At 44.9% G+C, this 14,288-nt stretch overlaps 1 protein-coding gene across 1 annotated transcript; it reads right to left on the bottom strand.

Moving 5' to 3' along the window:
* Positions 1-619: 619 nt before the first annotated feature.
* Positions 620-13,390, bottom strand: LOC144152234 (uncharacterized). The gene is made up of 5 exons (XM_077683472.1): positions 13,184-13,390; positions 7,375-7,526; positions 5,882-5,946; positions 2,954-3,034; positions 620-857 (listed from the first exon to the last, which is right to left on the bottom strand). The coding sequence occupies exons 1-5, from the start codon at positions 13,289-13,291 to the stop codon at positions 721-723; spliced, it is 543 nt and encodes a 180-aa protein (XP_077539598.1). The 5' UTR covers positions 13,292-13,390; the 3' UTR covers positions 620-720.
* Positions 13,391-14,288: the final 898 nt, after the last annotated feature.

Consider the following 14,288-nt stretch of genomic DNA (forward strand, 5'->3'; position numbering starts at 1 on the left):
TGCGCCTTGTAAGCACATATCATTCGAAAGATTACCGTTTAACAAAAGAATCAAGATGGCGCAGTGGTAGCGCACTGGGCTACTACTGATGAGACACGGTTTTGAACCCCATCGAATCACACGTGTTTTCAATGTATCGTTTGCGGCCATTTTCTTAACCAGACAACAACTACGACAGTTTTTCGGTGAATGGTGTACGCAAGACTTTCTATTTCATAAAACTGATATCTGCTAAACAAGGCATATAAATAAGGATATTTTGTGCAACCCCAGGTACTCAGGTATTTCGAACTACGGCGTTAGTTCTTGCTGCGGCTCACAGAGAGATGATGAATCAAAACACAAGCCGTTCAATAAAAGTGCCGATGAGACTGTTGCGCGTTCTCGTTATTAGCACCACTTTTCATGCACTGACGTTGGCAATCTCTTTTAGCAATTCGAAGTAAATAATCACAGCGGACGGAATGTGACAACCTGTCGTTCAGGCAAAAATTTTTTCCGGTGCTGCATAAGGTATTTCAGAGCATGGGTATCGTCTACCACAAACGCTATTTTTATTTAGGGCTTGTTGCGGATTTGAGCAACCAGCCGCAAAACGTAACCTAATAAACAATAACAGTTTTGGGCACGCTGACGTGTATTTTATTCTTTTGCTTATTACATTCTGCTTTTTTTCGGAACAGCTTAACTTGGAGTATACCAGCTGATGGTTTGTCGTGCTTAGTAGTCGCCCTCACCGTCAGGACAGAGATCCCTGCTGTACTGAGGAACTTCAAAGCCACACAGTTCTACAAACTTATCAATGCAGTGTTGTGGAACTGAATCTTTCACTTCCGAAGTGGCCCACATAAGGCAGCCTGAAAGAAAAGAAGGAAGAGTATGGTCTCAGTGAGAAAAAAGCTTCCGGTGTTTATACAGCGCACGCAATACTGTCTCCCCAAAATATAGGATTAGGTTGCACTGGTTTGAAACGTGTAGTTGCATGTTGCAGATCAGTATAGGCTGTGTTGTTCTTTGATCAAAGAGCTTAACACAAATAGGGCCCCCAATACTGGCGCCTTCATGTTCAAAGCGTGGCGGTTGACTTCATTCACCGCGAGAACGGTATCCACCCGAATCAAAAGCCTCTTGATGCTCACAATTATCCCGGAAGTGAACAAATATAACACAAAATTCGGGTCGACAGTAGCGTACTATAGCGGGGTTTTATCAAAAACCCCTGCTGTTTTTTGGCTCATTTGGCCACTGTATATGCCACACAAAACTTTTGCCCTTGTGTTTTTTTAAATACAGTTGCGAGCAAACTTACAGGGATGGCGCTTTTTTCCCAATAGAAACAATGCCCACTGAATGCAACACGGAGTCATAGTATGATTTGTACGTAGGGTTTTCGAGCCCATTTTCTTGACCTAATTTGAACTCATGAAACAAGTTTGTTATAGTTAAACAAAATCTCTCTTTTTCTGTTTGATGCTTGATCCACGTCATTTAAGGCTAAAGCTGATCGGACAAAGGCACTCAAATATACTGCCAACACTATAAATTACACCGAATGATAAATTACCTCAATGATCAAAATTCACCTTGACGGGAGAGTGTCAATTACACAGACGACAGTTGTAGTAAATTGCGTCGGGAATGTATTTATTTATTCTAGTAACAATAATAAATGAGACAGGGAAAACCTCGAAACTACAAAACTACACGCAAGACAAGAAGCGTAGCTTGGCTGCGGTCTAATGTTTATTTTTATCAGCGATTTTGTCTTCAGTATGCCTCTTGGACTTTCCAAATCTAAGCGGATAACCATGAAATCCCTTCCGTCTAACGACGACGACGGCTGAAACGCGAAGGCTTCTTGCTTGCGAAAATGCGAAAATATAATGGCGAAGTCCCACAGTCAAAGCCGCTGCAATCAAAGCCAAACCTTGAACGATCAAACTCCAAACTGCTTGCGTGTCAAAGTCCAAACTCTGACGACAGGAAATAAATTGCACACAAAAAAGCTAAGTGCCCCTCTCCCCCACTCATCAGGATCCTTCGCCTCCGTTAGACGGAGGGGATGTCAAGTTCGTTTGAAGACAGAATGCACTAAAGATGTAGTTTGGGCTGTTGAAATGAAGGTGTGGCCCTTAATAAGGGACTACATTCCATGGCGTTGAAATATTTGGTGTTGTACAAATCCCCTTGGCGTGCTACCAGCGAGACCAGGAAATCGCATGAATTCGCTTCAATATTCAAACTTCTTCGACCATGTGGGAATGGTGCAACCGGATAGACGTTTCCTTCACAGCGCGAGGAACTCAGGTTTGATTGCGACCATGGTAAGCGTGTTTACTTGTTTCAATAATATTATTATTATCATTGTTATTGTTATCTTCATCAGGAGCCCTCCCATTGTGTAAAGTTGGCGTTCCTGCAGTGCGTTTTGGTTTCAACACCACCATCGGTGATACCAAGACAGCTTCTCTTTATAAATGGGCTTTAATTTCGACATATCATATACAAAATAAACAGAAAACAGAGTCACAAATATCTGAAAAGAGTTCATGAGTGGTGACCCAAACTTCCCCGGCATAGTAGGCGCGTGGTTTTTATTTTCTAAACCAGGCATACGTGCGTGCTTCAGACAGTTTCAACCATGAAATTGCATGATGGTGGCGTTCAGCATTAAAAATCAAACGCTTATGTACTCTTCTTGCTAGCCTTTTTTACTTGTGGGAGCACTTTATCTTGGTCCGCATGTGGGTATGGAAAATCCCGCGAGTAACGCAACCCAAGCTTCCTGAATTAGTTTGTGGCTGCATGACCCTGTTGTCCCTTTCCTAAATTTATGTAATTTACAAAGAGTAAAACATCGCATATAACCAAAATCAACAGGAATTAAAGCAACACATACATATATATCAGGTGAAACGTTTTATAATAGCTCCAATAAATAAGAACAACTTACGATATTTCCCTAAATCTGGGTTTTCAATAACGCAGTTCGTATTGTCTGTGTAGAGGTATGTGCCATGAAAGACTGTAGGATCTGAAATGTTTTAACAACGTGGGAAACAACAAGTTTTCTTCAAAGATATTTGATAGCAGCTGTAAAGAAAAGGCGTTAAGGATTGGGCATTTGGACGCACATATGCAAATCATCTGCCCCGTGGCGATAACAGGAGAGTTCTTGACGTAATAATTTAGGTTTAACCAAACAATGGTGCAAATAATGAATTTTAGGCTCACCTTTATAGTGATTGCCTTTATTTTTCTGATAAAAGCGTGGGAGTGATGCTGTTGACGGGGTAGAAATATTGGCTCTGTATTGACAAGTTGCAAGTAACACTAACACGACTATTTTATGGAGGTGGAAGTTCCGTCGTTGCTCACCTGTATTGGCTGCTTAGCTTGTAGATACCTTTTATATATCTGAAGGTGCCAAGCTAATCTGATATGGAATTAGATGGTTAGTGTCGGGCTACGTAAAAATGCTAGTTTTAAAGATGCACGATATTTTAAAGAAAAATAACCGCAAAATAAACTGCTGCACCTATTTTTTATATTTTCTTATGTACCGTGTTTTCGCGCCTACAACCCACCCCTTCATATTACCCGCACCCCCACTTTCAGCCCGACAAAAAAGAAACAAAAATCATCACGTATTGTGCGAACATTTCAAACAGGAATCGCAACCCCAAAGCTACTGCTCAAGCAACGCATCACAAACTGTGTAGACAGAAAATGCGTATATGTGCAAGTAGAATACTCTGACTGCAAGGCGAAAGTCTATTTCACTAATAAAATTCAGTTGTTGGAGTCCGTTCGTCCGTGTTTTTTCTTCCTTGTCCTTGTATGTTTTGCGCAATCGCTGCCATGGAAAGCTTAGTCAGTGTTACTGAGTAGGAGCTCCAAGGCACCGCGCCAATTGCCGTGAAGCTGCACTAAAGAAAAAACCATAGGTGTTTTCCGCACCTCTTATACAGGCAAAAATACGGTATAGGGCCGTATTAAGAAGCACTCACTAATTAGGGGCTGAATAAACCGAGTAGCCCCGACTACTTAGCCCCGACGACTTACGCAAATCAGCGGTCATTAGGCCCTGATTAACTGAAATTGTATTCACGTCGCAACCGAAGTATGGTGACTAAGTAGCCAAACGGTGGTCGAGACTGTGACGTAGTATTCTGCAAACGCTGCGCATGCGCTAAAGGATTTCTCCCTCGCAACGGGACAGCGGGTGTGGATACGGCTAAATATATGCCTGACCATCCATCCAACTACTATCGTTTCGTTTTTTTTTTAGTGATAGCGATTTTTAGTGACTGCCAAAACCAGCCCCGAGCCTGACTAAACGTTTCATAGTGGCGCACTAGTTTGTCACCGGTACTAGACCCTAATCACGACCTCTGAATACGAGCTACTCCACTAGGGGCTACTGAAGGTGGTCATGTGTCCTATTTAGTCAGTGACGTAGGATAGTCGGCCGCTAGTCAGGCGTTAGTCACGAGACGTGAGTGCAGGCCATATTTTCATATTTGTATATAATTCTATGTTACTTACATAACAATTTTTAATATGTAAATTTTAAAGATGGGAGAAGATGTGATATATTCAGCTTATACATGTTCAGCAACATAGTCGAATTAAAATGGAATAAAAATTATTTAAAATGTGCACCCCTCCACGTAACGATGCGGATGGTTGAAGGCGAAGCTTTCTTCTTAGGGATTCCATGGTTGTTGTCGGAGTGTGGACTTTGTCTCGCAGAGAGCTTGGGGTTTTGATAGCAGTGGCTTTGACGTTGACCTTTCGCCATTTATTTCGCACAAGAAAGCTTCGCATTGAACCATTGTCGTCGATAGACGGTGGGTACGCATACTTTTCGTATAATTTTGCACGTCCATGGAGCCCCCTCCGAATCCACACCGCTTCGGCCTTGTCGTAATGGCGCAATTGGACAGATGTGGGCTTCTTAACGCGATGGACCCATGTTCCAGTCCGATGGCTGCAAGCGTTTTTTCAAACCGCAATTTTACTACTTTGGTCTAGCGATTTCGTGGAGGATGTGCAAATGACCTTTTGACCTTTTGACCGGAGAAAGTTCGTATTTTCGGTTCGGTCAGTTCGGTCAAATGACCTTTTGACCGGAGACCGCTGTTGGCGCCCTGCGGGCGCCGACAGCGGTCGCCACCGCCGCTGCGGCAGATGCAGCCAACCACCCCCGCAGCCTCCCATGCATAAGGCGCTTGGTTGTTTCGGGCAACGTGACTCATCTCGCACCCGGCGAACAGGAACGGTGCGTTCGTCATAAATGAACGCCGCGTTTGCACGGAGCCGGACGGCTTTGAGACGTGGTCAGCAATACAGCCAAATCAAAGGTTAAACAAGCGAAATTAAGGCTCAACCAGACTTAGCCAAGCTTTTGCTTTGCATATCCAAGGTTAGCGGAGCTAAGCCGAAGCCATTTTTTTCACTTCAACCGCGATCATCTTCATCGATATAGACAGTTGGCTTTTCTTCAGAGTGTTTTCGGAACGACATGCGCCATGAGGGATATATCGAAAGCTTCGCTTGAATACGTACAGCCTTTTTCTGCATAGTTACTGACTTTGGCAGCGTACAGAAACATTCAAAGGCGATTGATTTTTTTTATTGGTTTCATTAAACCTGTTTCGCAAGTTCCAGTTCCGTAACGGAAACGGCAAGCTTCAAAATAATGGATATCGATAGTTTATAAGCTTGGGTTGCTATAAATTGAACTTATGCTCATTACATGCGTCTTTGCGTAAGTGGGAGGGGGCGTGTGAGAGATTTCACCATTAGGTATTACTTACAGAGTAAGGAATGTTGATTTACGTATGTGTAATGCTCGCAGATAAAAAGATAAACATACCATCCCCCACGGTACGGGAAACTCTTCCACCATCCTCTGGCTTTAGGTGAAGAAGAGTCTGTTGTCTGCAAAACATTTGAACAGTTGTATTTATTACCGGGCTGCCTAACGACGGCACATTCAAGACAGCAGAAGAAAACATAAAAGTTCGCTTCGTTTCACTGTGGGCCTCAAAAATCAGACAACGTAAAGTACGGCATGCCGCAAAGAACAGGCATTCGCGATTTGAAAGTATATATTGGATATTTGCATGTTGTATATGGACTTTCATAGATTTCGATTTGGATATGGACCCGGTAAGCGGCGAAGACGATGCTGATTCCCGAATCAGGGCAGCGGATGTACTCAAGCTGAAGGGACGGACTGTTTGATTAAGGCAGAATTCGGAGCTTTTCGTCATATCATTGTAATTCGACCTACTATTGAATGCTGAAACCACAGCATTGCATGGCAGTAATGCAGCTCAGGGTACCTACTTGAATATTGTTAGCTCCCTTGACATGTTGGAGGTCCTTCGTAAACTCGGCTAGGTACTCCAAATATCATGTATCTCGATGCGAATAAAAAGTTCATATGACTGTAGGGCATTACAAAGAAGTTTGTGATAGGTGGATATTAGAAAGTTCCAACAGCAATTTTTGAGTAATGGGTTAAAAACTCTCACACGAGAACAATATTAGTGATATACATATGGACTTGCATTAAAAATTATTGGATTTGGGCCGAAAGCTTTCAAATGAGAAGAATATTAGTGATATGCATATCAACGTGCATTAAATATAATTGGATTACTGAGTTTGCGGAGCGCAAGCGCTCACACATAACAAAACGGAACAAAATGGTATTTGAAGGTATAAAACATCTGAAACTTTTACCGAAATAATACGGGTGACAATTGTTTATTTTTGTAAGTAATGTTCCTTCATTCGCTACCACCGCAATCATCATCCTTGCAATTACCACAGAAATACGAAACTAAGGTTCGCTTCTTTGGGCCTAAGCATTCTGTTCTCGGCCATTAACCCAGTTCTCGCTATACGAAAACTGTTATTTTGTCTGTATAATTACCGTGGACTTAATGCCTGGAATGTTCCGCAACACGTGTCGGACTGTGACAGCCTTTCTTGTACTACTGGGTCGAAGGCTAGGCGCCTACTTGGGAGCCTTCCTTTCTTATACAAGAAACCAAAAGGCTGGAGTCTCGTGGAGCCCCAAAAAAGCCTCTGGTAGCTCGCACGAAGCGGTATAAAGCCACCACTTGTGTCGACCCCACCTTACGTGCGTAACCATAGTCGGGGCACCACTATATGCAGCCCAGGTGGGCATAAATGCTTCCATATCTGGCACGGTGCACCTTTGAATTACGTTGAACGGGAACATATTTCTTTTTTGTAGCATTAAGCACACTGCGCGGCATTTTATCCGTCACTGTGACTTGGCTGGTGTACTTTTAGGAGAAAAAAGCATTCAATATCATTTTTAAATAGACTTACGTCGTGGGGTCTTCGGGTGTTTGATGCACCCAAATATAATCGGCACTGCCGGTGTCAGGGTCGAAGAAGGTTTGGTACGCCTTCAAACATTCCAGCACTGGTCCATTATTTGGATTCGCTATAGACACCACATTCTTGAACGTCTCTAGTATCTTAAAGAGGATAGCAATAACACGACGAAACGTAAAGACCCTTATGATGAAGTGAAAGCATCGGATATGTGTATTATTGCCGAATGTAAAGCCCCTGTATAAAGATTATCATTCTCTTCTTCAATCTTTTTCTTTTCTCGGTTACGGTGAGTCGACATAGTCCCACCCTCACATCGTTAAAAAACAGACGTTTAGGAGAAACTTACTTTGCCAATCACTTTATTGCTACTTATAGAGTTACGTTCTCAAATTACTGATGAATTTCATTCCGCGGATGTCTCGAAGACGCGTTTTTAAGTCGAAGGCAACAACGCGTTTATTAGGAAGATTTTATTCATCTCGGGTTACAATTTTGTTTTCGTACACAGTCTTTGTTTGGATGCTGACGGCTCATGGTTTTGTACCAGTATGGAGGCGTCTACAGAATAGACCCTCTCTTACATTTTGAGAATTAGAATACATTCCACGAGTACATTTTTGGTGAGGAATCATTTTTAACTTTTCTCTTTACATAGAAGACAACGGATATGATGCTTAGCCCTGTTTAAGGTATTTTTTGTCAATTTGTGAACACATTGATGTCAAGAACAGAAAGGATACTGCGCTACGAGGATTTTAAAATATTTAAGGGCATGATAGGTCGGGTATTGAACAAATATTTTGTCTCTAACTATTTCTTTCTTGTCGCCGCGCTGCTTTTAACGAGCCGCAGGCTGTGAATATGAATTTGGATAGTTTTGTTATAAAGCACAGTAACCGCTCTCCTCCGTGTATTTGAATATATATTTCGCCCAGTGGCCTACTAAAGGAGACCGTATTACTTTTACTTATTCTGGTATGATCAGTCCCCTTCAAAATGCGACTTGTTGCAGCAGTGCCTTAACATGCGTTATGTTTTACACCAAAGCTGTACGCGGCTGGGATACCGGGTTTATCTTTCGGAGGCGAAAATTTATACGGCATCGCTTCTCTGCTAGGATAAAAGCACCTCGCCACATCCGACGCCTCTTTCACAAGATTTATACACGTCGCCATCAGTGACGCCTCTTTCACATGCTCCGCAAGATGCGCACAAGTAGCGCTAGCGCCGCATTCAGCCGCTGCGCTTTTATCTCGCTGCTGGGCGCTCGCGTGTCGCTTGCTCGGACGAAAAATGAGCGTCCCCGTCCACATATTCGCAAAAGGGGGTGAAAACAACGGGAAGACGCTGCCACGGAACGTGCAGCCGGCGCTTGTCGCCGCCTAACTTCCACCCCGTCGAGTGACTGGGAATCTCTCTCGGATGGAGTGCAACTTGCTCGCATTGATCGCAGACGTGAGCCAATAACGATTACATATAAATTATCTATAACAAATACTTACCGTAGCAACACCCACCATAGCAATGGCCACCACACCCACCGTATAGGTAATATGTGTGTAATCAGGTCTGCGATGCGGTTTCGGTTAATGCAATGACTGCCCGAAAAAAATTGTGTAACAGGGACGGTTGCGTGCTTCTTGTTATTGCAACACTGCTGATTGTTTGTTACCCTTCTATTTGTGATGTTTCCTTTGCTTACTTGTGCTGTCTCATGCTTGCCGTGTACGCTGCCTAAAACTTGAATTTGTCATATTGTATTCACTTTGGGGGCGGAGCGGGAGTAGTCAAGCTGTTCGTACAGCTTTTATTCCTTGCCTCCATCATCTCCAAGGATGGAAAAAATTCAAATTAATAATCTCCTACAGCTTCACTAGCTTCTATCTTCACAGAGTGGAAGGGCTCTGAAGTTTTTTAAGCGCTGAGGTTTCAGCAGACTTCTTACTACGCCACGTATGCTCGCCCAAGCCACGATGAAGAGCCTATACTCTGCTTTTTTGCAAGTAGTAGGTGCGGATGCATAATGCCCTGCAACGAAACGCAGCAGCGTCTATTGGCTTGTTCGATTTGTAGCAACAGATTTGCGTGGAAAGAACAAATCAAACTTTCGGTAATCAGTGTTTTCATGGGGCTCTCCCTTGTCGACGCTTTTGTGTATCTGCGTTCCTATTTTAACCATTATTGTCCATGTATGTGATATAGCATGTAGAATGAAGGGGATGGGTTAAGTAGATGTTTATTTTGTGAGTACCGTAATTACCCGATTCTAACGCGCCCACGATTCTAACGCGCACCCGATTTTCCTGGCAAAAAAACCTAAAAAAATTGCACTTCCGATTGTAACGCGCACGGAACTTTGTGAGCAAGAAAAACGAATGCGAGAGAAACGGGCGATTTATTTCTCGAAGTAATCTCACTCATCTCACTCCTCGTCACTCTCCGCTGACCACAACATTTCGTCCTTGGTGCCGTCAAGTGCGTTCGCGATGCCACACTTGATAACGAACGTTCAACCATGATCGATGGGATCGTGGCCCACGCCTCACACGCCCATCCTGCGAACTTCTCGAGAGGCGCACGCTTCAGCCGACCACTCATTATGAATGCGTGAGAGCCGCTGCTGCCATTACTGTTATCAAGTGCGCAAGTGGAACGATTTGACGATTTGTGTGAACGCCGATACAAAGGCTTGGGCGCCTATGCTACTAGTACACTCTACGTTTGCTTCCTGCGTCCGAAAAATCGTTGCTAAAAGCTTTGGCGCCATCTTGAGATGGCGAGGGCGATGGGCAGGACGAAATTTCCGTTGTTTCGGCATTTTCGGTTTCGTATCCGATTCTAACGCGCATGCGATTTTTCGACCCATTTTTCCGGAAAAAAGGTGCGCGTTAGAATCGGGTAATTACGGTATGCTTCTTTGTCGAACAGTAGTATATTTCGGCATGCCTTTACTGTTATATCTCCTGCGCGGTACCCTGCAGTCATTGTAGTCATCGTGTAAAAACCACCCGTGCAATTTATAGCTTTCATCGCTGTTAAGTCAAGCCGTGGCCTCGGTCTGCCTGGCGACGCTCTTCCGCTACCTTTTGTTGCCGTAGAACCCGGGAAGATGACCACGTGCTATGAAGGAGACCACCGACATACCACCCCCTCATCATGAGGTTTGTAGAATCCCGTCATTTTAACGGCCGTTGACTGCCTAGCCCCGCCTCCAGCCGGAGGTCGCCATGGCTGGCCCTGCCCGCCTAGTTACGACTGGTCGTAATTCTGGAATGGATAGACAAGGCCGACAGCAACGCCTCCTTCGCGGCGCAGCTACAAGACTGCTCAAAAACGCGACTGAGCTTCTGGAAGCCCGCTCTTCATCTTCGCATAACTTGCAAGACGCCTCTAAGATGTTTGAGATCAAAAACGCTGAACTTTACGAGACAGACAGGAAGATTATGTAACCTCTCGCCAGTGACGAGCTGGAACGGCACAACTTGGATGCCTCGACGGACCAAGTAGATATACCTGGTGCAAAAAACGCACCTGGCATGAGAAATACCACCAACGGCATTCCAGGCAAGCCAAAATATACGCTGAAGCACCGATAATCGTGTCCAATGGCGTCGGTCCTGCCGCGTATCCTGACGACGACTCTCGATGTGGCTCCCGAACATCGACTGTGGCCTTTGTCTTGCTGCAGCTGCAGGTTTCCACATTTGACAGTAAGAAGCGTGAATTGCCGAGGCTTAAGAACCATTTTGAGCAGACAACCCGCTAGCACACGAACTTGCCCGTCATGACACCGACAGATATGCCGACGGTCACGTCTATCACGCCAAAAAATGAAAGGAGAACTTGTTATATAGCTTTCCGGCTCACCAAGACTCATGAAACCTCGACTTGGGATAGCGTTCGGCTTGCAGGTCCGTCGGAGTACAAGGGCTCCACGAGGGCGGTGGAAGAACACGCAGCATGCAACGCGGGGAGGCTCTTATTGCCCCTACCACGACAAGAAAAGCCGATTGAAACCAATTCATACAGTGATATCACTGACGTCTCTGTAGGGGAACAAGCCATCGTCATCACCAGTGCCTCACCATTCTAAAATGGAGAAGATGAGGATGAATATAAAGACATGGCAGCAGGAGCAAAATATCATGTAGCGTCATAACAGCAAACCGACGACAAGCTCGAAGAACGAAAGCATACGCCAGTCGCACACACCGATGAGTCAGCGTCACGTCAAGCCGACGAAAAAAACTCTGAAATCAAGGACGTGAACGGAAATATAGTCCCGCCACCATAAGAGCAAGAGGATATGTTCGATTCAGACGTTGAAAAGAATGAATGCTCAGCGGAAGTTCTGGAACGCCGACCAGCTCTAACCGACGAATTATATTGCGACAGGTTGCACACGAGCGGAAATCTGAATCGCTTCCTCGCAGCGATATGCAAAAGCTGACAAACTCTTGCTCATCCCTCATGCCTTATGCGGAGGCCAAACACAGGGCAAGCACATGGCCGATCTGAGAATACCACGAGTCTTGCAGCACAATGGAAGCCTCAACACTAAGGCATTGAGAGTTACGCGACATCATCTTCAGGGCAATCGCTGCGCGACAGAACTGCAAACATTTAGGGAAGATGGACGAAGAATCTTGTCGTCCGCTACGCCTTGGCGACGCCCCGCTGCGCAAAATGCTACTCGACAAGCATGCGCCGCTTGAAACGAAACAGTGGGCAGCATTTCCCGACTGCTTGGCACGAAGTGACCTTATGGACAGAAAAACAAAATGTTGAGATTGCGAGTTTATTGTTCCCCCATCGACTTTCTCAGGCGTTGGAGGACGTTAAATCTATCCCGCTAGGTACCGAGCAGACGTTGTGATCATCATCGTATAAAAACCATCCCATGCTATTGAATTTTTCATCCCCGTTAGTGGGAGCCGTAGCCCCCGTTCTGCGTTTCGACGCTCTTCCGGTTCATTTACTCTTTCTGTGCAGCTTCAATTAGGCGGTGATTCACATCACAAGTGATACAGGAAGGGAGGACCCTGATTCACGGGCCTACATTTCCCTATAAAAGTATAGGTAGCTTAGGGAGGGTACCAATCTGAAAGAACATAGCTTTATGATCGGCGCGTGGGGTGCAGAAAGCATTCACACCCACAAATACATCCTGCCCTCCTTATCGACAACAGTTGTTCAACTTCTGTCGTTTAGGCTTACGTTTCATCTGGCAATCTGTGCAGGTATCAACTGACTAGCGCTATGTAAAGCTCGGGCTATCTCGGTCCGTAAAAAAACTGATCGGGAAGTGCAGCATTATAAGCGTATTAAAAAACTCCTCCTTTTATATTAGGAGCCACATAAAGATCACGGTGATTATACCCAACTTTCTTCGGCAAGGGCCTTTGAACACTTTATTACCTTCAATCGACTCAATGAGTTCGACAATCAGAAAAGGAAAATTGTGCCCCCTCTTTTGTAACCGTGTAATTCAGAAAAAGCATTGCGGCAGGTATGCTGCTTTAGTTCATCATAAAAAAAGTACTTCTGATTCAACGCATCGTTTTTATATACGAGTACGGTCATTACAGATGTTTAGATTGTATAAAATGAATGGAAGGATAGAGAGGTAGGTAGTTCATGTTGTCCTGTAACTCTAATTAAACAGACCTTGTCAAACAAGGCGAATATATAAATGTACTTTTTATATTTCTGTGCAACGGGACACGTTTGGGCATGTTAGAAAGATTTTCAAGGATGGATACACACCGCTGCTGCATCTACGAAAAGAAAAGGTCACCTTGAAACTGTCTGGAACATCTTGAATGGTGTCGTTTGGCCCGGCCGAGAGTACCAAGCCGTGACGTAGGACGCTGACAAATATCAGCAATACGCAAGACCGCTTCATTGTAGCTGCAATGTCGAGCGAACAAGTGTGAAGGGATTGCAAGGGGTGCGTAAATTCAGCAACTGCATGTGAGACGTGGATACTTATTGTAGGGTACCGCACATTCCTTCTGGCCATATAAAAAAAAGCTGCGATAATAACATTTTAGGTCTGTCTCGCCATGAGCAATTTATTGCGAAGGACGTACACGTGTCGTTTATTGCAACCTTCTGCAGCGCTGGCTCAAAAGACTGAAAGGTGATGTCCTTCAAAGCCAACTGTCGTGCTAATTAGAGCAAAAAATACTTGCAAAGAACGAAGCCCCTAGTTTTTCAGCTTGCTGCACACGTTGAGATAGCAGTCTTCGCCTTTACCCGTCAAAGGGAAACATCACTGGTGAAGCTGATGGTGCCCAACCTTGCTAAGCAACCCATCTAACAGAAAACTAATAAACCACCGAATATGCCGACATCACGTGCTTTTATATCCACACAAATAGCACTGCTGCCACTTATAACCAAATGCAAACCTGATTATAGTAAATGTGTCGCGCGATAACCTATTTATTTAAGTAAAATGCGCGGCGTGGAGCGCGCACGTGCCAAGTGTGAGGGAGCAAAAAGAAAGGGAAGGTATTGTACCTTGACCCGGTAGGTGTGACGTTACGCAGCCTGCAGAAGGTGCGCATGTGCGGATGTTCAGGGAGCAAACGGAAAGGGAACGCCTGGCGCTGCAAGGACACCTCCGTCATCCATTATGGGCTTGGCCTGGTGCCCAGGACATGAGGTGATGATGTTGATGATGATTGTAGGGCTTAACGCGCCGACGCAACGCAGGCGATGAGGCGCACCGTAGTGGAGGGCTACGGATTAATGTGGTCCATCTGGGGATCTTTAACGTGCGCCGAAATATGATACCCACGGGCGTTTTTGCTTTTCGCCTCCATCAGAAAAGCGGCCGCCGTGGCCGGGAAATGAACCCGCGAGCTCGTGCTCATCAGCGCAACGCCTTAGCTATT

This window comes from Haemaphysalis longicornis, unplaced genomic scaffold (genome assembly GCF_048455015.1).
Source record: "Haemaphysalis longicornis isolate Haplotype H1 unplaced genomic scaffold, Haemaphysalis longicornis Haplotype H1 scaffold_9, whole genome shotgun sequence".
Taxonomy (NCBI): domain Eukaryota; kingdom Metazoa; phylum Arthropoda; class Arachnida; order Ixodida; family Ixodidae; genus Haemaphysalis; species Haemaphysalis longicornis.